Genomic DNA, 21,179 nt, shown 5'->3' with positions numbered 1-21,179 from the left:
CTTAGGCTGAATAAGATACACCTTGTGCTTTTTCTATTTAATTTTTATTGTTTCTTCACCTTTTACAAGTCAGGCATTAAGAGAGGGATCACAGGTGAGCCAATAGATCTGGGCAATGTAAAATTCCAGAGGGAAGGAGCAGTCATGGAATGTTTGTGTAGGATCAACATTTTCAACTGAAATGTCCCAGGAGATGCCCCTTTTTTATTGCTGTTAGCCACCTCTTCCTACAGCTGGTTCTGAATACTGGGGACAACACCAGGGGGATGGAGTTTACCTGAAGTTTAGTGTTGGCCTCATTCAAAGTTAATCTTCTATCATGTCATAAGAGATTTTTATTCTGCCAAAAATCAACCTTAGTGGAAGAAGTTCAAATAAAATAACTCATTAGGTGTGTTCTGTGGTAGTTTAACCTGCCCAGAAAGGTTTCCAAGGAAGGGAATTTGTCTTTATGCTAAAAAAAAATCCATTACAGACCTGTGCTGACACTGAATTCTGCTTCCATTCCAAATGGCACTGTAGTAATTTGAAGAATGATAACAATGTCAGGCTTGAAATCTGTGCTTTCCTTGTCTCCATTGTCTCTGTAGGGGTGGGCTTGCTTCTTGGGAGTTTGGAGGAACATGAAGGACATCTGGAATGGGCATCTCTGAGTGTGACCAGCCCAGCTGTAGAGTCCTGCTCAGTGTTTGTGCCACTGGTGACTCTCAGGACTGCTCTGTGTTAATGGAATGCCCAGTCTGCCAGTTTGCTCAAGTAATTTATTCCAAAGCTTAATAGGCCTCTGTTTACTTGAAACAGTGACCTTAACTAAAGAACTGACACAGCCTTCCAGCCCCACAGCTTGTCCTTGCCTTTTCTTGCCAATCATTTTGGCTTTACAGTTCCATTCTCATAGAACTAAAAATTCTTTGGTGCTGTGGGAAAGACATGCAGAGCAGAAAGTGTGGATCTGCTGAGTGTTGTCAAATGAACAAAGTAAATGCATTTGGGGAAAAAAAAATTCCTTCTAATCTGCTTATCATGAAAGGTCACCTTGAGTTGGGGTGTGTTGGGCCACAGGATATCTGCCCTGAGAATGAAAGGGCTTTAAACTTTCCCAGGGTTTCAGAAGTGGCTTGGTTGATTTTTTTGGGAAGCTTGCTTGTTCTCTCTGGATGCAGATTCCTGCTGTTATAGGGCTGAACATAGAATTTTTCATGTGGTTTCACCTGAGCTCTGTAATTTCTGTGATTAAAAGTTCTAGGTAGGTTTTGCTTTGGAAACTAAGTCTCCAGGTTGGACTGCGTTTCTGGTTCGCTTTTAAAATTTTGCCTTTGTATCGGCGTGATTGTCTTCGTGCTTTTGTTTTGCTTAGCACTTCAGGTTTTTAATCTGAAATGTTTAATGTGACTCGTGAGGAGAACAAGTTGTTTTCAAAATCGGAAGAAATTCAAGGAGGAAAATACTAATCTAGGAAAATTTCTCCCAAGCGTGCGTGTCTCGCTGGCTGTGCGGAACAATCAGACCCCACTAACCTGCTTTGTTTTCTTTCCTCACTCAGGTCATGATTTTCATTTTCTCATGTCATTCTCTTGAGGAGAGGAAATGATTGTAGTGGAACGTGTCCCAAATACGCCACTGCTACGGAGCCTTCGCAGTTCAGAAACGTTCCTGGAAGAGCAAATTTAGCCCTTTGCTGTTTGTGTTCTGGAATCTGTCTTGGTAGAAAGGGAAATAAAAATGACGACTTCGTCTATCAGACGGCAGATGAAGAACATTGTGAACAATTACTCAGAGGCCGAAATCAAAGTTCGGGAAGCGACCTCGAATGACCCCTGGGGTCCTTCCAGTTCGTTGATGACTGAAATAGCAGATCTGACCTACAATGTTGTGGCCTTTTCTGAAATTATGAGCATGATCTGGAAACGACTGAATGACCATGGCAAGAACTGGCGACACGTCTACAAGGCCCTCACTCTCTTAGATTACCTGATTAAAACTGGGTCCGAGAGGGTGGCCCAGCAGTGTAAAGAGAATATTTTTGCTATCCAGACATTGAAAGATTTTCAGTACATCGATCGAGATGGGAAAGACCAGGGCATCAATGTGAGGGAGAAATCCAAGCAGCTGGTGTCCCTTCTGAAGGACGACGAGCGCCTCAAGACAGAGAGGGCCCAAGCCCTGAAGACCAAAGAACGCATGGCTCAGGTGGCCACTGGGGTGGGCAGCAACCAGATAACCTTTGGCCGAGGCTCCAGCCAGCCCAACCTGTCCACCAGCTACTCAGAGCAGGAGTATGGCAAGTCTGGAGGATCCCCAGCATCCTACCATGGCTGTAAGTACAAACACACACATCCCAAAGCTTTCGTGCTTCTCTTTGGAGAGGTGCCCTTGGAGCGAATGGTGCCTTTGGGAGCAGCACGTGCTGCCTGCAAGGGGATCTGGGATCTCTCTGGATCTCCTCCCTGGTGCTGATGTCTCTGAAGATGCCTGGGTAAATATTTGCTTTGGAGAGGATGTGTGTAGCGATGGAAATGGATTTTAAAAGCCTTTGTTTACTGTCAGTGCCAAAGGTAGCGCTGCCAGGCTGCTCTTGTGAACGTGTCCCAGTGTTTGGTGTGATGGAGAGGGTGTGAAGGGGTTTTTCTGGTTGGTTCTGGTTTTGAAAGGAGTGCTTGAAGATTTGTTCTTTTTGTGCTGGATGGAATCACGGGATGGTTTGGGTTGGGAGGGAATTTAAAGCTGATCTCATTCCACCCCTGTGCCGTGGGCAGGGACACCTTCCACTATCCCAGCTTGCTCCAAATCCCATCCAGCCTGGTCTTGGATTGAGAGTAAATAGGAAATACAGACTATTTCCTGGATCATTTTGCTACTTTATGCTGCTCCTGTTGTACTTTGGCAACAATGCTGCTGTTTTAATTTCCTTTATTGCTTACCCAGCAGTTCTTGGAGGAGGAGTGCTTTGGATCTGTTTTAAAATATTTATATTCTCAGTATTTGGTGTGTGAGCGTCTCTACTAGATACTATGCTTCATTCTTAAAAAATGAATACAGTGATGTGGGAAGAGCAAATTCTTTCCACCACTGCTTGGTGGGACTCTCTGTCATGTCAGGAAGAAGCCTGATTTGGCACTAAATCCTCCTTAATGTAAGTAATGATCTGATGAAAGCTGCTTTGGCTGGAATGTCAGTGGTTGTGGTCTAATTCTGAAGGAAAATCTTTTCTTTAAATGAATGTTCAGAGTGTGTGGAGGGCTGTGACTGAGTCAGGGTGCATGAACCACTGAGCACCAGCTTTAGGAACCTGAAGTTTGTTGTGTCCTGGCTCCCAAAGTGCTTCTTAAATCATAAATCCGTGAGTGGGGTCAACCCTGCTGACATTTGCAGGAGGAGATAGCAGGAAAATCAAACCAGGATGGAGAAAAATCTCTGTTTAAAACTCTGGAGACAAGCAGAAAAAAATATTTCCAAAAGGAAATATTTTTAGGATAGAGGGTACAAAAAGTGTGAGTGAAGGTTTTTTTTTTTATTTGGTCTTGGCTTTTAATTAGCGGTAAGATAACAAACATCTTAAATTGTCTGTGATAATAATTTTTCTATATTTATATAATTTTTCTATAATAACTATGCTTGAGCACTGTGAATTTTTAAAGAAAAACTCTTATATTGTTACCTCAGTAATAACAGCATCTTTCCTATTCAAATCTCTAGATTGTTACTGACTACAACACAACCTCTTAATTTACAGCTAGCTTGAAATACTGATTTTAACTTGGGCTGGTGGGCTGAAATAAGTGACTGAGGTATGCTGAGCACACCTTGGGTTTCACAGGGTTATTGCTCCACCAAGTCCCATCTTTAATTAATGCCTGGAACTATTGTTTGGAATCTTAAATGCTACCAGAGGCTCCAAACTATTCCTCCCAGCGGTGCTGAGCAATGCAGGGCGTGTTCCTCAATTGTTCCTCGGATGCTTTAGGAATTTTCATGGCAGCAGCAGCAGAGTTTGGCTGTTCCCTCATATTCCAATATTCCAAGTGTGGATTTACTGCTCCCACTTCCCTCTGTGTGTCCTGTGGCAGGATTGCTTTGGAGGTAAAGATTCCTTAAGCTTTTCCCCCCCACCCTCTAAGGAGCTTTAGAAATTTCAGGCTTTTTTCTCCTCCCTCCCCTTCTGTTCAAACTCTCTTGGATTTTTTTTTTTTTTTCACTGTGGATCAGCAAAAATCCAGGTGGCTGTCACTTTGTATATTTTGAGGTTTTAATGTTTTTCTTATCTGGTTTAATTGAGTGGAGCAAAGCAATCCAGCACCTTCCAGAACAGCTGTATTAAGTCCTTCTGATATTGGGAAACTGGGAAGAGCTTTATCCCAGGAAACAAGGAATGAGTTTCATTAAAATCCAGACATTTAATCTGTTACATAAATGTAGGGTTATTCCTGTGCCTGCTAAATTTGATGGAAAAGATGCTTTTTGTTATTTAAAGAGATTGTATCCATTGTATGTTCTTTCTTTTCCCTTTTAAATTATACCCTTCTTTTGTGCTGAAAATCTGGATTCAGAAAAAAAAAATCTGTAAAAGAAATTAAATTCTGCTTCACTCCTGGGAAATACTCCCCTTAGAACATCCCTAAGATACTGCTGCTGCTCTGTATATTCTGGCAAAATTCTCTTTCATTCCTCTGAGCCTTTGAAGAAGAGATCAGAGGCATTTAGATTTGCCTTTTCAAAATGTCCAGCCACCCTTTTTGCTAAATGTTCAGCACGTCTGCTTACCAAGAAAACAGAAATAAAGTTTGGGAGAGTGGCAGAGCCTTTTTGCCAGCACCACCACAGGAAGTGTTTCATCCCTCAGTGGTTTGCTGTCAGCACCTTTTACTCCTGGTCTTTTTTAGGCACAGTGGGTGGGGGTTGCAGAATTCATTCCCCTTGCTTGAAGAATTTATGTTGGGTTATAAAATCTCATTTTTAGTGTATTCCTGCAGAAGAAAGAGCTGAAAGAGTTTGGTAGTTCCTGCAGGACAGCTCAGCAGTAACTTCCAGTGGATACTGGGATACTGGATTGGGTGTGAGACGTCTCTGCCCTCTCCTTTCAGGGACTAAAAGTGCAATTTTGGTTAATTCAGTGAAGCTTTTTTGGGTCAGTTTGTTGAGAATGTTGGATCACCTGCACTGCACAGCCAGCACTGACTGAATTCTGCTCCAACTCCTCCAGCTTCCCAACCTGTGTAGGTTTGCATGGGAGCAATTGGATTTTTGCTCCATGTTGAGCTACAGGAGGTTTTCTTAAAGTATTGCTGGTTTTTGTGTCCCAGACTGATCCTTTGTAACAAAATAAAAGCAATATTGATACCCTGTGTAGTGTGAGAGAATTCAAGATGGAAAAGGGTTTCTTGATTGATGCCAAATCATCCCTCACTGCTGCAGGCAAATAAGGATCTTTTTCCCTGTTTCCTTGTGAATATTTTCATTTCATCTCTAAAAATCCTTTAGAAACTGTGCAAAATGAAATGGTGCAACTTGATAGTTTTTAATAAAATCCTTTCCCAAAAAGCTTTGCCTTAATGACTTTGTTGGCCCTGAAGATCTCTGTGCTTGGATAATTCCAGGGAGCACGTTATGGCATGTGAAGTGTAAAAGTATTTGTGGGGTTTTTTTTTTGCTACCCAGTCTCATAACCTGAAAATGCAAGCCAAGAGATACACTCAAAAGCAAAAATAAAGCTCCTCCCAACCTCCATCTTGTCAGCAATTTCTGACATGCTGAGAGCAATTGGTTTTATCTTCCCTCTTTAAACAATTAATGCTCAGATTAGGAGCTATTAAATATTCCATGACAAAATGCATAATTTCTGTATATTTTGGAAAATGTGCCAATTCCGTAGAGTTGCATCAAATCTGATACCAGATTTTATTTCACCTTAAGAAAATACTCTTGTGTGGTGCTGAAATTAAACCAGCTGGGGAGAGGAAGGGATAGAAGATGGATATTTAAAATCTTTTGGAGCAGTAGTCCCTCACTCCTAATCTGCCTCTGAGTCTAAATAATTGGGTTTTTGCCTGACATTTGTCACCCAGTTTCAAAAACTTCAGCCTCTTGTTCCTGGCCTTGTTTCATCTCCAGCTGCCAGTGACCACTTTAAATAGGATTCTGGATTTATGGCTGCACGGGGAAAAGTAGGATATTCTTAATTTAGACCTCTTAAGCCTGAGCTGGGATGCTGCTCCCAGCCTGGCAAGCCCTGGTGATGTTTTAAAACCATGCTTTTTAGGAGATCCAATTCTGTTATGCCCAAGCTGGGATGTCCTGGTGTTATTTTTGGTTGTGCCTACATCCTTCCCTTTTTTCCCTGTGCTCCAGGAGGGTTTGGGAAGCAGGGATGGGGTGGGGTAGGATGGGATGATGGGTTGGGCTAGGATGGGATGGGATGGGAGAGGATGGGATATGGGGTGGGATGGAAGGGGATAGATGGAATAGCATGGGATAGATGGGATGGGGTGGGGTGGGACAGATGGGATGGGGTGAGATAGATGGGATGATGGCATGGCATGGGATGGGATGGGATGGGATGGGATGGGATGGGATGGGATGGGATGGGATGGGATGGGATGGGATGGGATAGATGAGGTGAGCTGGGGTGGGATGGATGGGATGGGATCTGGTGGGATGGGGTGGGATACTTGAGGTGAGCTGGGATGGTTGGGATGGGATGGGGTGGGATGGATGGGATGGGATGGATGGGGTGGGGTGGGGTGGGGTGGGATGGGGTAGGTGGGATGGATGGGATGGGATGGGTGGGATGGGGTGGGATGGTTGCCCTGATTTCAGAGACACAAACACAGCTCAGTGTGACCTGATTCCAGCAACACTGCCCGAGCTGGGCTTGGCTCGCTGTGCTCAGAGCCTGATAGAGAGGAGATGCTGAAAGATGTCCTGGAAGGGGCTTTTATGGATCTTGGGAAATGCCAATTCTTTAACCTGAACCTGGAAAAATTCTGGGAGCAATTTGCTGTAGCTGCATTAATGAGTTTAATATTTCCAGTGATTATTCACATTGACTCGTTATTTAAAACCAGTTTTGTGAAGCCTCAGCAAGTTTGTGTTCACTCATCTGTTTCAGTTTTGTCTCCCCTTTTGCTTGGAGTAGAAAATAATTCAGGGGAATTGTTTTTTTGGGCTTGACACAATAGGAAATTTATGAAATCCAGAATGGTTTGGGTTGGAAGGAACCTTGAATCTCATCCTGTCCCAACTCCTTGCTGTGGGACACTTTCCACTATCCCAGGTTGCTCCAGCCTTAAACATTCCAGGGATGTGGCAGCCACAGCTTCTCTGGGCACCCTGTTCCATTCAGAACACTCCTGTTTTTAAAAGGTTGGGGTTTTATTTAATATTTACTTATTTAATAATGTGTTCTGCATCTCTGCAGGCTGGAACACATCCCTGCCCTTCCATCTTAGTCAGGGAATATAGGGAATCCCACCCAGCAGTGAGTCTGGCTGAACAGTGTGGAGAATTCCCATAGTTTGAGGTGTTGAAGCAATGTGGCAGACTCCTGTCAGATGTCATTTGACAGCTTGATTAAATCCTCTCATCGTACATTTATTTTTCTGGTGTTGAGAATGAAGGTGGGAGGTGCCACTGGCATATCCAGACTTTGTAGTGACACTGAATTATCCAACTGTGTCCATTCCCACGGGTGTAGGGATCACCTGAGAGAAAAATGCTCCCAACAAAACAAACCCAAAGGATTTGTTGAGTGTTGAGTGAATTTCAGAAGTTCTCAATCTGCTCAGTGCAATCAGATTCCTGCAGCTCCACCTTGTCACATTTATCAGTGTTATCAGCTCTCTTCTTGTACCTGAAAGATTCCTGCATTCCCAAGGGAAAGGTGGATTACACACTTCCTTCTAGATTAAGCAGCCTGCACTTGCCTTTCCATCATTTGGCTGTTTAAAATTATCCCATCTTTATTTGAGTGGTCTTTCCCTGGAAGACTGACAGATAGGATCTCTGCCTGCTTCCCAAGTGAATTGCTGTTGGTCTCTGAGTCCTTACCTTGATATTATTTCAATTTTTCAAGTCACTTTTGGTTTTGCCCACCTTTGTGGGTTCACTGAGTGAGGAAACGGCTTTTCCTTCTGAACAAATGTGACTGAGAGCTGAAATCTGTTCTTCAGAACTCCACCTGCAAATCAGAAAGCCTGGCACTAAAAAACCCCAGAAATAACAAACCCAGCCCCAAAACCCAAGCACAGGATTCTGAATGAAAATACATTCTGACTTTTATTATTAATACAGGCTTTGCTCTCTTGTGTCCTGTATTTCACTTTGCCAGATCTATAACCAGCTACAGAGGCCTTTTAATAGAGCCAGAATATAAGAAATTATCAATAGCTGTGTCTGGGAGCTGGCCTGGCCAGGCACAGATGGTGCAGCAGAATCCTGCTTTAGTGATTAACTCAGCCTCCAGATGATTTCCTTGAGGAGCCAGCCCCGTGCTCCCTGCAGGAACAGATTCCCAGAAATTTGCTCCTGGGCAGCCTGGAGGGACTGGGATCTCCAAATTCCCAGCAGAGCAGGGCTTAGCAGGTCAGAATTGATCTGTTGAGTCCCATCTTACATAAACATCTGAGTTAATTGTCATGTGCTGGGGGATAAGGGATGCTTTGTGTGGCACCATCCCGTTCCTAAGGCCATAACCTTTCTGCTGGATCCTGGGAGTTTTGACCTTAGAACTGGATGAAGCTCATATGGAAGGGAAACTCAGGTAAAGCTTGTCATGTTACTCCCAAGAACAGTGTTTTGAATTTCCCTTAATCCTTTTTTAAAAAGAAAAAGTGCTGGCAGCTCTTTAATGTGGATGGTTTTATAACACTGCAGAGGCTTGCTGGAAAACAGCAACATTCCTATAGTTTGGTTTTTTGTTGAGTCCTAAGAACTTCAAATGGACGTTTTCCCCTGGAAATATCTTTCAGAGTTAATGAAAGCAAGTAGAATGAATTGCTGGAAAACCTGAAAGTGAGAAGAAATAATGTGTATGTGTGTGTCTGTGCTGTCTGTGGGGATCCTGGAGCTGCTGCTCTTGGAATCTGCTGGGAGCTCATGGAGCTCCCTGCCAGAGCCAAGCCCTTCCCATGTTCAGCTGGGAGTGGAGAGCCAGGGAAAGGCTCTGAGTGGGATGCAATCCCTTCTTTTTCCAGCTTTTCTGGGCAGGAATGGACTGGGCAGTGCTTTCAGCAAGTCCTTTGTGTGGAAACCGGGAGAAGAGCAGTGGAATTGAATCCATTTTGCATCATTTTAATTTTAATACCGTTCTGCCATCAGGTTCTTGGTGGTTGTGGAATGCAGGGATGAGCAGAGATGGAAAAGTTGGGATGCAGGAAATGCAGGAAATGCCATTTCCCCTCCCAGTTCAAAGCCCAGCAGAGCAGAAGGTTGCTCCCTGCTCCTAGCCCAGGTGCCATCTGTTCTCAGGTGACTCTGCTGGTGTCCCAGGCTCTGGCTTTAAACCAGTTAGGACTCTTTCCTTCTCTAATCCCTGCTGCAAAACTGCTCTTCTCCATCTGCATCTCAAATCTCTTCACTGCCAGTTTTTATACCATGAATTCTTGCCCCTTTATCTGAAATAGTTTTTCTCTCTCTGGTGTTTGCAAGCCTGAGGTATTTAACAGCCATAAACTGCTCAGTCTTTGGCTAAGATAAACAGGAAGCATTTTCTGGGCTCCAGAGGGAGGTGTTTCCACCTCCATTCTGGTTTAAAATCATCCATTTTGGATTAGAATGATTAGAATTAGTGCTAATTTATTATCTGTATTAGGGACTGGCTGGGAATTATCACATGCTTTAATCATCATATTTTTAATGTGATATATTGGAGAGCCTGGCAGTGACTGGTAGAGCAGTAAGTACTCATCAACCAGGCTAAATTGAATCATTTTATATGAGAAAGTCTGAAAAAGTAATAGAATTGAGCTACGAGTAGCATCATAATTGAAGTAAGGTTGGCTTGAGAGCTTCAGGATCAGCACAAAGTGGAAGAATCGTTGTGGGTGATAAATTAATTTAAATTAATCTTCTTTAGAAGCAGATGGGGTGGGATGGCCCCTGGAGGTGTGGTGGAAAGGAGGAAAGGTCATTCCTTGTTTATGGAGAGTCCCCTTCCTTCTGGTCCTGCTGGATGAGAAAGTTCCACTTGTTTTGTGATGACAATTTGACCTGAAACTTAAGGAGGGGAGGGACAAGACTGGGAAATGTTTGGAGGATTAAAGTAGTGATGAAAAAGTGGTTTTCAAACTGAGTTTGGCATTCTCATTTTCACATGCCCAGCTGACCTGGTAGGGAGAAACTTGATTTCTTCGAGCTCGACACGCTGGTTTGAAACATTCAATTAAATGTATTAAATGTCAGTATATGTTTTGCCAATCTAATCATCATTCCAGCCACTAAATACAAACTTCCTTGCCAAAGTGAGATAAAATTCTTGTGTGAATGATTTGGGTGCTAAAGAATTGCCTGAGAGAGAGGGAGCTAGCACAAAATTGTTTAATTACTGTGGAGTGTTAAACCTGCTAGTGGTGTAGGATGGGAATTTCACATGCTTCTGGAATTGAAAACACTGAAAGATGGTTTGTGTGATGAGAAATTCCATATTTTAGCTGTTAAAGTTGACTCTTCCTTGAAGAGGAGGGGAGGAAATACCCCCCCAAAAAATCCAAACCAACCCACACCCCCAACCCATTTACCAAACTCTTCTTTAGCAGAGAATGATCCTGTATTTGTATAAATTTGGAGTCTGAATAGCTGGTTTGTTTATCCCCACGCCTGCTCAGCAGTTAAGAATAGTTCTTTATCTTCCCATTAAGACTGTATTATTTTACAGAAAAGTGGGTGGTATCCAATTTTACCCTGATATTGGCCCACTCCCAGCAGATCCTTACTGACACTGGAAGATGTAAAAAATACCCACAGATATTTCCTCCAACAATGAATTCTGTACATTTTAAAGTCAGGAGCTCTGGTACACTCGGGGTATATCCAGCATGAGCTGGGGATACTTCTTGATATCACAGCCCTATAAAAAAACCCTGTTTTCCAAGAATATTTTCCCTTGAAACAGCTGAGCTGTCACACGTCCTAGTGTTACTTTGGGTTGTGCCCACATCCTTCCCTTTTTCCTTGTGCTCCGGGAGGGTTTTGGAAGATGGGATGGGACGGGATGGGATGGGATGGGATGGGATGGGATGGGATGGGATGGGATGGGATGGGATGGGATGGGATAATGGCATGGGATAATGGGATGGGATCATGGCATGGCATGGCATGGGAGCTACATTATCCCACGCCAGGATTTTCTTCTTTTGACCGCAAGGGAGCTTTGAGACCGAACGTGAAAATGTTGTGCAGGAAGCAAAGCTGACCTCTTTTTTTGCAGTTTGCTGTGCTGAAGGTGCTGTTTTTTTGTCTCCCAACAGCAACATCCCCTCGAGTGTCCTCAGAGCTGGAGCAGGCACGGCCCCAGACGAGTGGGGAGGAGGAGCTGCAGCTGCAGCTGGCGCTGGCCATGAGCCGGGAGGTGGCGGAGCAGGTCGGTGCCCGTGTAGGTTTTCCAAAGTTATCCATGCTTGAAGAGTTTAAATTGCAACCTGGTTTATTTATTTATTTATTTTTTTTTTAAATTATTATTTTCAGTGGCAGCTTGGCTTTGTTTCAGGTGTGTGGGTTTTTTTTTTTTTTACTATTATTTTTATTCTTTAAATCTCTTTTTAAAGTAACTTCAGCCTCCGAGCTGTTGAGACTAGTGGAAGATGACAGTCACTTTGTGAGAAGACTTTGTGTGGGAGGATGTTAATCATCACATTACTGAAGATGTTTTTTCAGTTAGGAAGAGCTGAAAACATGACTGGTCCTGAAAAGCTTCATTAATGTCAGTGGATTCTGATTCCTGTGGAATTTGGAACGGTCTGTTTGTTTGGTGGGAGTTTCTGGAACCAGGAGGGTGACCTGACACAAAGTACCAGAATATATAAAAAAATCTTGGTTTAAAGGAAATTGACTTCTAATCTATCACCTGGGTTATGTTACTGTGCTAATTCTTAGGTGTTTCATTCTGAATTTGGAGTAAATTTGGATAAAATTACTGCATTTTAATATATAACACAATCAAAGCTCAGCTCTGAGTGAAAATTAAATTCAACCATGCCAAGTGCCTGTAATATTTTAGAGGCTTCCTGTGACAATTTAGTTTACAGCTCTATGTTAAGCATGAGTGCTTGGAAAGGGAAACTATCACCCAGTAAACTTTATCATTATTGGGAAATAAAGGGAACAAAAATATAAATCAGAATCTTAAGCATTTGAACTAGCTTCAAAAATGACAAACTGGGGGATTAGTCAACTTCTGAGAGACATAATGCAAGCAAAGATCTTTAAAGGAGTTGAATGTGGCATAAACATTGTAGTTACAGATGTTTAAACCTTCAAATTACACATGGAGTTGGCAAGACTTGATTCCCTTGGTGGATCTTGCACCAGCGTGGAGGGAAGTGAACAAGAGCCAGGGAAATTTAAATTTAGTTCCCTACAACCCTCAGTAACGATTCGAATGCTGAAAAAGCATTATGCTGATTGAAAAATGGGTTGTTCACATGAATTTCAGTGGCGTTTCTAACTGAATTTTGCAAAGAACAAAACAACACCAGGGTAAATTTCGACCAGCAAAAACTGGCTGTTGTCGTGACCGCAGGGCCGGGACGCTGCTGAGTCAAGAATCACAGGAAAACTCCTTTCCCTCATTTGTGCTCTGTGACAATCCCAGCCCAAAGGTGTCCCTGTGGAGCACAGGGTGGCAGGGTTGGAGCCCTGCAGGGAGCAGCAGCTCAGAGCAGGCTCATGGTTTATATCACCAGTGTTGATTTCCTTTGCAGGAGGAGCGCCTCAGACGCGGAGATGATCTGAGATTACAGATGGCTCTGGAGGAGAGTCGCAGAGACACAATTAAAATTCCCAAAAAGAAGGAGGTAGTGCCTTCGCCTAAGAAATTCCTGGTTATGCTGCCAAAAGCTGAAACACAGTAACACAAACTTAGCTTAATACTGAGCTCTTTTATGCTTTTGGGTTTGCTTTGTTGTGTAGCTTAAAGCTTCTTCCACGCGGGTTAAATTTGGAACTAGTCAATGCAGGTGTGTAAAAGGAAAATAGTAATAATAATAATAATAATAATAATAATTGATTTTTCACTCTCACGGGTTTGTACTTAAACCTGACAATGCTCTTGAGTAAAGCTCAGCCTCTTCCTGCCCTCAGCACACCACTCTGTTGGACCTGATGGATGCTCTGCCCTCCTCGGCACCGGCCCCATCCAAAAGCGAGCCCTGGGGACCTCCTGCTGCTGCTGCTGCCGCCAACCAAACGGATCCCTGGGGAGGATCCACAGCTGCAGCCCCTGCCTCTGACCCCTGGCAATCATTTGGTAAGAGCAGACTGCCAGGAGCAATGGGCTTTTAAAGATTTTGCTTCTTAACCTTGAGTATTTCAAAGTTCCTCAATGTCCGGTTTGTGTATGAGTCCGTTTTCGTTCATTCCGCTCGGTTCATTTCCAAGCAGAAACCAGTGGCAGCTGCATTTTAATAATAAATCCAATAATAATTTTTTTTCAAGCAGTTGGGTTTTTGTGGGTGCAGTTTGAATCCTAAGGAAGAGGAGAGTGGCACTTCTGCTGTCTTTACAGCAAAACTTGTCCAACTTGTGTCTCACTGGTGGCTGTGTTCAGTGCTGTGGGTTTAGACTATTCCCAGAATTTAATCTGATATTTAGGCAGGATTCTGATCTTAGGAAGGCCATCAGTCTCAATAATCACATCCTTAATTGCTCCTAGAGAATTGTGATGTCTTCGTGTATGGTCAGAACCAAAAGGATTAAATTACTTAAAGATTTTCATAGCAGATAAAAAAAAATCAGTTTGCCTTTTAAAATATTTACTGTTCCATAGGATTTTGATGCTAAATCCATGGAATATTTCTGAATGGAAAGATGCAGTGTTTCACATTTTAAAGAGCAACTAAGCCAAATTTTTGTGGATTTTTTTTTTTTTTTTAAATTTTATTTTGTGTGTGTGGTGGGCTGGTGTCTGGGTCAGCCACAACCTATCCAAGGAATTACTCCTTTGATGAGGAACTGGATGGTTCCTCAGTGTTACACTTGGAACTGGAGCTGGATCCATTATTTTGTTGGAATTTTTGATTTTTTTAAAAGGGCAGGGAGTTTCTGTGCAAACAGCAGCTTTTCCATGAAGCTTGACAGCTTTGTTCTGTCAGTTTTGCTTAGGGCTGGTGATTCTCCAACCTCTGCTCTTAAGTGCTTCAAAGTCATTTGCATTTCACACACCACCATCAGATTCCTGATGAAAAATTGGAAGTTTAATAATTAAATGCCTTGCTTGGTTTTTTTTTCCCTTGCTCATGATGGCATTAAAGGCACCTACAGAACTCCTGGGCCAACTGCCACATCATCACTCCCAGTGTCACCTGTATTTTTTGGTGATAAGAACTGAGAAAAAACCCAAATTTTGGGCCCTAAGGCCATTCAGTTTATTTTCCCATGGCTTAAAACAATCAAAATCCACCTCCCTCAAATCTCCTGCCTGATGTGTCACCCTCTGACAGGATTTTCCTTGTACCAGTTCCAGCTGTAGTGTTTCCTCAGTGCTTCCCAACTTTCTTACACCACAGCACAAACCCTGCTTCCAGCCCACTGGATTCTCCCAGGATAGTCTCAAAGATACAAATTTATGAATTTGCTGGTAAAAAAAAAAGTCTCATGAAACTGCATTTCCCAAATCCTGCCAGTGCTGTGGTGTTTCAGTTGAACTGATGGAAGCTCCTGGATGGGATTTTCCTGAGCGCTCTCATTTCTGGTGCTCCCTTTAGGGGGAAAAAAAAAAAAAAAAAAAAAAAAAGGACATTTTGGGTAGCTGTTGTTGATGGGAAATGCTGTCATTAGTGTGGCCTTGCTCCTAGCTCAGCACTGGGGGCAGATAAAGGAAATGGAAGTACTGGTGTGGGAATAATGGGGCTTCCTTGGAGAGTTTTGGCATTTCCTGCTCTGCAGTTGTAGCGAGCACGTGCCTGCTGATGGAACAAAACCCAAAATTCCAGCTGGAATTTGTGCCACTGTGTGCAGCATTCAGTTGATTCACGGGAATATTGGGGTGCCAGGGGGGTTGAATGGAGTTTTAAAAGCTAAACTAATTCTCAGTTGTAACTTGAAACCCACAGGATATGAAAGGTAAGAGTTGTTGCATGTTGGTGACTCTGTCCTGCTCTCATTCCTCATTTGGGAATTAAATCTTTGGTGATTGAATTTGTAGGAATGAATAGTTGTCAGCATCTTCCAGTAAAAATGAGAACCCTGAACATACAGGCATTAGGTTAAAAAAAAAATAAAAGGGTATCAATGGGCAGCTTAGATGTGTGTCAGGAGTGCTTAGAAATGGAAATAATAAAGCCCAGCTGGCTCAGGGAAGCTGATTATAAATTATATAGATATTTTTATAAAATAGCAGTGTGGTTAAAGAGTTGGAAAACATTCCTTTTGAAGCTTACAGATTCCTTTGTCCAAGGGTTAATGTTGTGCATCTCACACCTTTTACCTTTGGGCTTTTTATAAACTCACTTTCCCCGAGCTCATAAATAGACCCTGTGATTTAGGTCACCTCCAGCCAGGGAGTGTCACTTGTGGTGGCAAAGTCAGGGACAAAGGCAAGTTTGTTTTCTTGTTGGAGCTGCAGGTATTTGTATCCAGGCTCAGAGAAGGGAATTGTTTATTCCTCTGCCTTGCCCAGAATTTCCTGGTGCTGTTGTCGTTCAGAGTGTGTGACAAATGCTGGGAGTTGCTGGTGCTGCTGCCATTTATTAATCACCATTAATTGGGAGTGAAGGCTCGTGGGAGGACTCAATCTCCAAGGAAAACTTTCCAAAGGGAAGCTGCACTCACTTCTCTTCCTGCTGCTTCTTCTTGCAGGTGCCAAACCAGCTCCTTCTGTTGACCCTTGGGCAGCACCAGCAGGATCCACAGCTCAGCCTCTGGCCAAAAACGTGGACCCTTGGGCTCCTGCACAGCCATCTTCTACTGCAGCAAAATCTTCTGTGGATCCTTGGGGATCAGCACCTGCAAACAAACCTCTCTCTACTTCTGGTGAGCAACGGTCTCATCCCATATCCATCTTATTTGAGTAATGAGGAGAAGTCCAGATGATTGTCTTGCATTGTGTGTGGTTCAAAGAAGCTGAACAATTGGCAGAACTGGTCTTTAAAATGAAAGGGACTTGTAATAACCAGCAGGAAAAAGAAATTTAAATGCAATTATTCGGACTTAAAGCTCTGAGTTTATGTCCCTTCTACATCTCCTTCTGGTATTTGTGGCTGCCTGCTGAGCACTTAGGGCTGCTGCTGCTCTTGGGTTTTATCTTTAATTGGACAAGGACTTAATTTCTGGCAATGAATGATACTCTAATTTCACCTTCCCTCATGATAAATAGCTCTGCAGAAGGATGTCTGTGCAGATGTAGATTGGCAGGTTGAGCAGCTCGGAGGAGACTTTTAGAGGTGCAAATGAAGGTTTGTTCCTTCAGACTGAGGGTGTGAAACCTTCCCTGAGCCCTTCTAGAGGTGCTGCTGTAATTATCTGTTCATGCTCTGTAACTAATGCAACCTTGATAAGTGTTAATACCTGGCATTTTCATATTGGCACCGTGGCTAAAAGCATCCAAAATGTGTTTTCTGCTCGTCATTCATCCTGGTACACAGCAGACAGAGGAATCTGAGTGCTGCAAAAAGTTGTCCAAGCAGCTTTTCCCTGGGCAAAGGGCAATAACTGGAGCACTGTGAAATGAGCCTTGAGCTTCTTTGTTCTTGATAAATATTGTTTTTATGTTCAATTTTCACTCCTTCTCTTGGGGGTTTGTGCTCTTCTTGCTTGAAACGTGTTGAAGGTTAAAAGTAAATTAAGGAAACATTTCAGCTAATTAAAAATACCCACACAAACCTTAAAGCTGTTCAGGAGTGTGATTGCTGATCATTTAGGTGTGGTTTTTCTGCCTCCAGTTTGAGGTAAGAGTGTGTCCACGTTTTGAAACGGTGATGTTTCATTGACTGCAAACTCTGGGCAAGTGCTGGTGCTTCAGCTAATGGGGCTTTACCCTCTCAACCTCTGCTCTGGCATTCCTCCTCCTTTCCACTTGGGAAGCAGAAGTGAAATCATCACTGGCGGTGTTTTCCTTGAGAGCTGATTAACACTTGATAGTTGAGGCTGTAAATCCATTTCTGTTCTCTTCCTTCCACAGCAAGATCTGCTTGTCTCTAATGCAGACACTCAAATCAACCAAACCCCAGCATGCTCAGGTGTGCCCTACACTGATCCAAAAGCAAATTGCTCTGTTTTATTTGTTCCATTGCCAAAAAGGACAATTCTTTGACATTCTCCTTCTCCCAGCTCCTGGCTCAGAGTAGGAGCACTCCCATCTGCTGTCCTGGAACCCGTGGTGGTTTCTTGGTGACAGGAATGGATTAGGAATTGTTTCCAGGAGGATCAGCTGTGTGATGCAACCAAAGATGTGTTAATGACAGGGCTGTCTTGTTGTTTTGAACAGGAAGTACATCTTTTGACCTCTTCAGTAATTTGAATGGTACAGTTAAAGATGATTTTTCTGAATTTGACACACTTCGAACTTCCAAAAAGCCAGGTATGAATCAAATTCTTAGCATGTGGACAGGTTGGGTGACAGTCACAGCAACAAATGTCTCTGTTCTTCAATTTTATTGGACAAAAAGAAAAAACAAACAACCAAACCAGCTTTTACAAAGGGAAGGAAATGTTGATGCAGCAGTAAAAGCTCCTTGTTCACATTTTGGCCTGTGCATGAACTCGTGGGGAATGGGCCTTTTGTAATCCAGGGAATTCCAGGGAATTGCACCCTGTGACCTTTTGCTGCATTGACCCAGAAATTTGTTGGACTTCTTAATTTCCAATGTCCAGCACGTTTGGAGCAGAGCTTATGCTCAGACTCACCCAGAGAACCATGCTGACTGAGTCTCTCAAATGTATAAATTCCAGTAGAAAGATGAGAAAATACCTTCTATGAATACTCTAATTAATTTTTTCTCTGATCAGTGGTAAGCAAATGAAAACTGCCAGACCCTGTGGGTGCTGTGGTACCATTGCTCTTAGGATGGTTCTGCCTGAAGCACAGCTGGGCTTTTTGAGAAGAAAACCCTGGGTGGAATCCAGCTAGGAAGGGCACAGCAGTGGTGTAGGGCCAAGGCTTTGAGTATTCCTTGGAGCCTGTGAGTCCCACCTGGAGCAGCAAAGCTGTGGGAATTCCATCAGTAGAGCACTGCAACTCTGACTGTAGCTTCTTCATGCTCTGCTAAAGAACATTGACCTGCTTGCATGCTGAGAGGGTGTAACAGCCTGAAACACTGAGCCCTGACTAACACAAACTTAGCACAAAGCACTTCTGCTCTCACACACTTCAGGCTCCTCTCTGCCTGGCTCTGTGCATTAACCAGGAGTTTTGTGTGTCCCTTTGTGTTGTTGCAGCTGAATCAGGTTCCACTCTGCCACCTCAGCACAGCGGTACCACGAGTCCTGATCTCTTTGAGTCCCAGCACTCGAGTGGGACATCAGGCAAACAAAGCACGGCCAGAAAAACCCCAGAGTCCTTCCTGGGCCCCAACGCTGCCCTGGTGAACCTGGATTCCCTGGTGTCTAAGCCACCACAGCCTGTTACTTCTCTGAACCCATTCTTGGCACCAGGTTGGTTTCTGCACAATCCTTCACAGGTTTTTTTTGAGCTTTCCCTTCCTGCAGGAAAACTCTGCACAGCTCAGTGCTGCTGGGGTTAAAGATGGGTGATTTGGGCTTGGTTTTCTTGGTTACTTCAGCAAACAGGTCATGAGCCAGAGCAGGAGGGTCTCAGAGAGGCATCCTGGGCTCACCCAGTACAGTGACAGTCCCTGAAAACACAAAGGCTCTGCTCTTGGTCTGCAGCTGAACTTTATTCCAGTAGCTCCCCTCGGTCAGAATCGTGTGTTAGAAGGTTTGGGGTTGTTCAAAATGGCTGAACTTCAGCTGGATTTTGTCAAAACAGGTAAGATTGCCATGTGAAGGTAACAGGTAGGAGTTTCCTGTGGAAGAAAGTTGGAATTGCCCTTTTCCTGGAGCTGCACCAGGCACGGGAGATCTCTTGAGTGCAGCCTGAGGTCCCAGAGAGCAAACTCCGCATTGGTAATTCAGTGAGCTGCTGGTTAGTCTGTCCTAGGCTGGCACAGTGAGCCAGTTTTGATCTATAAACATTCTCAGTGTATTTTGGGAAAAAAAGAATTGGCTGTTGCAGTTCTCCTGCAAGCTGGGCTTGTTAGAAGTGAGCCCTTGCTTGGAGCAGACTGAAATGGTGCCACTAAACATGTGGTAGATGTGTTTTTTAAAAGCTGAATTTGCATTGATGTTTTCCTGTGTTGCTCATAGGGTGAAACACGTGGAAATAGTATTTCAGTATTTATTTTCATCGCTCTTCCAGTGGAAGAAAAAGTGAATTTCTTAAAATCCTTGAGTAGGAAAAAAGCATTGATTCTAAGAGCAGCCTTGGCAGTGAGCAGGGAGAGAGAGGAAATCTGTGTATCTTCCCTTCCCGGGTACTACAAAAAGTTTGTGAGGGGTCACTGGGCCATCCAAATAATCCTGGGCTTGTACAGTAAAAGGAATTTGCAGGGCTGGCAGCAATCCAGGGAACCTCAAAGGCTGGGAAAGTTGTGTTCTGCTTTTTCGAGCGCCGCTGTAATTCGGAAACAAGTTGTTTACTTTGGGAATTCTTGTCCAAGCTCTGCCAGAAACATGAAAATGGAGGTGGCTGCTGAGGGCTTGGAGCAAATGTACAAATCACAGGATCCCAGGATGGGTTGGAAGGGACCTTAAAAACCATCCCTGCCGTGACCAGGGACACCTTCCACTCTCCCAGGGTGCTCCAAGCCTGTTCATTCAACCTGGCCTTGGACACTTCCAGGGATCCAGGAGCAGCCACAGCTTCTCTGGGAATCTGTGCCAGGGCCTCCCCACCCTTCCAGGGAAGGATTTCTTCCCAGTATCAGATGTAAAGTCACTCTCTGCAGTAAAGGAGCACAGAGAGCCTGCATAGTAGCATTTTAAAAAATTCAGTCAGTGATGTGGATGTTGTGGTAGGGCTTTTGCAGGTAACCAAATTTGGAAGCTCTGATTCCAGTCAGGGCTGTCAGAAGTGGGAGCTGTTGGTCACTGAAGGGGTGTTGGAGGCATTGGCTCTTTCAAGGGAACAGACTGTGCTTTGCTGGGGGCAGACTCCTTTCTCCATTTCCCCCTCTTCTCCTTCTTTTTCTCACTTTGCAAGTATTTCAAAGTGCTTTTCTTTTTTTCTTTTTAAAATGTTAATAGCCCAAAATAGCCTTACAGGTCAAATTGACCAAAAAGAAAAGCGTTAAAAGAAAAGTGTTAAATAAATTAACACACACACTCCTAGGCATAATCCCCCTCCAGAAACACCCTCCACAGGGCGTTTTGAGGATGGGGAGGCACACAGGGAGTGTCCTTTACCAGGAAAAGATGATTCCACACCCCGGTGTTGATGGCAGTGCCTCTGTCTCTCCCTTCTCTCCCACGCAGGCGCCGCTACCACAGCGACTCCAATCAACCCCTTCCAGGTGAACCAGCCTCAGCCACTGACCCTGAACCAGATGAGAGCCAGCCCCGTGATGGGGAGCAGCCCCTCCTTCAGCACCGTGCCCCCGATGAGCATGGAGCCAATACCTCTGTCTTCCATGGCCCCCGTGCCCGTGGGGATGGCACCGCTGCCGGCCATGGGCACCATCAGGATGGGCCAGGGGCTGAGCATTGCAGGATCAATGCCCCAAGCTCTGCACAGTACAGGAATGCCACCTGCAGCCTCCCAGGCTGCAAATACAACTAACCCTTTCCTCCTATAAAGACCCAATTAAAGGAACTTTTCTTTTCCTAGTGTTCCAGGCTGAAGTCTTTCCAGTGAAAACGAACGTGGCCTGTGTGGACTGAACGGTGTGTGAGAGACTTGGAAGTAGATTTGCAGTTTACAGTAATGATCTTTGAAGAGTTGTCTCTACTTACCAGTTAATCTAAATCTAGTCTTTGCT

The 21,179-nt window shown here is 43.9% G+C and overlaps 1 protein-coding gene across 2 annotated transcripts; it reads left to right on the top strand.

Moving 5' to 3' along the window:
- The first annotated feature begins 1,558 nt into the window (after positions 1-1,558).
- EPN2 (epsin 2) lies at positions 1,559-21,023 on the top strand. Of its 2 annotated transcripts, XM_062503662.1 has the most exons (8): positions 1,559-2,317; positions 11,460-11,572; positions 12,912-13,004; positions 13,291-13,456; positions 16,006-16,179; positions 17,633-17,725; positions 18,583-18,798; positions 20,677-21,023. In XM_062503662.1, exons 1-8 carry the CDS (start codon positions 1,723-1,725, stop codon positions 20,994-20,996), a joined length of 1,770 nt encoding a protein of 589 aa, XP_062359646.1. In that variant the 5' UTR covers positions 1,559-1,722; the 3' UTR covers positions 20,997-21,023. The 2 variants fall into 2 exon arrangements, with proteins under 2 accessions (XP_062359646.1, XP_062359647.1); XM_062503663.1 differs by lacking the exon at positions 17,633-17,725.
- The last annotated feature ends 156 nt before the right edge of the window (positions 21,024-21,179 follow it).

This window comes from Cinclus cinclus, chromosome 16 (assembly GCF_963662255.1).
Source record: "Cinclus cinclus chromosome 16, bCinCin1.1, whole genome shotgun sequence".
NCBI lineage: Eukaryota > Metazoa > Chordata > Aves > Passeriformes > Cinclidae > Cinclus > Cinclus cinclus.
Note: the sequence above shows the minus strand (reverse complement) of the source record. Positions and strands in the feature narration are given on the sequence as shown.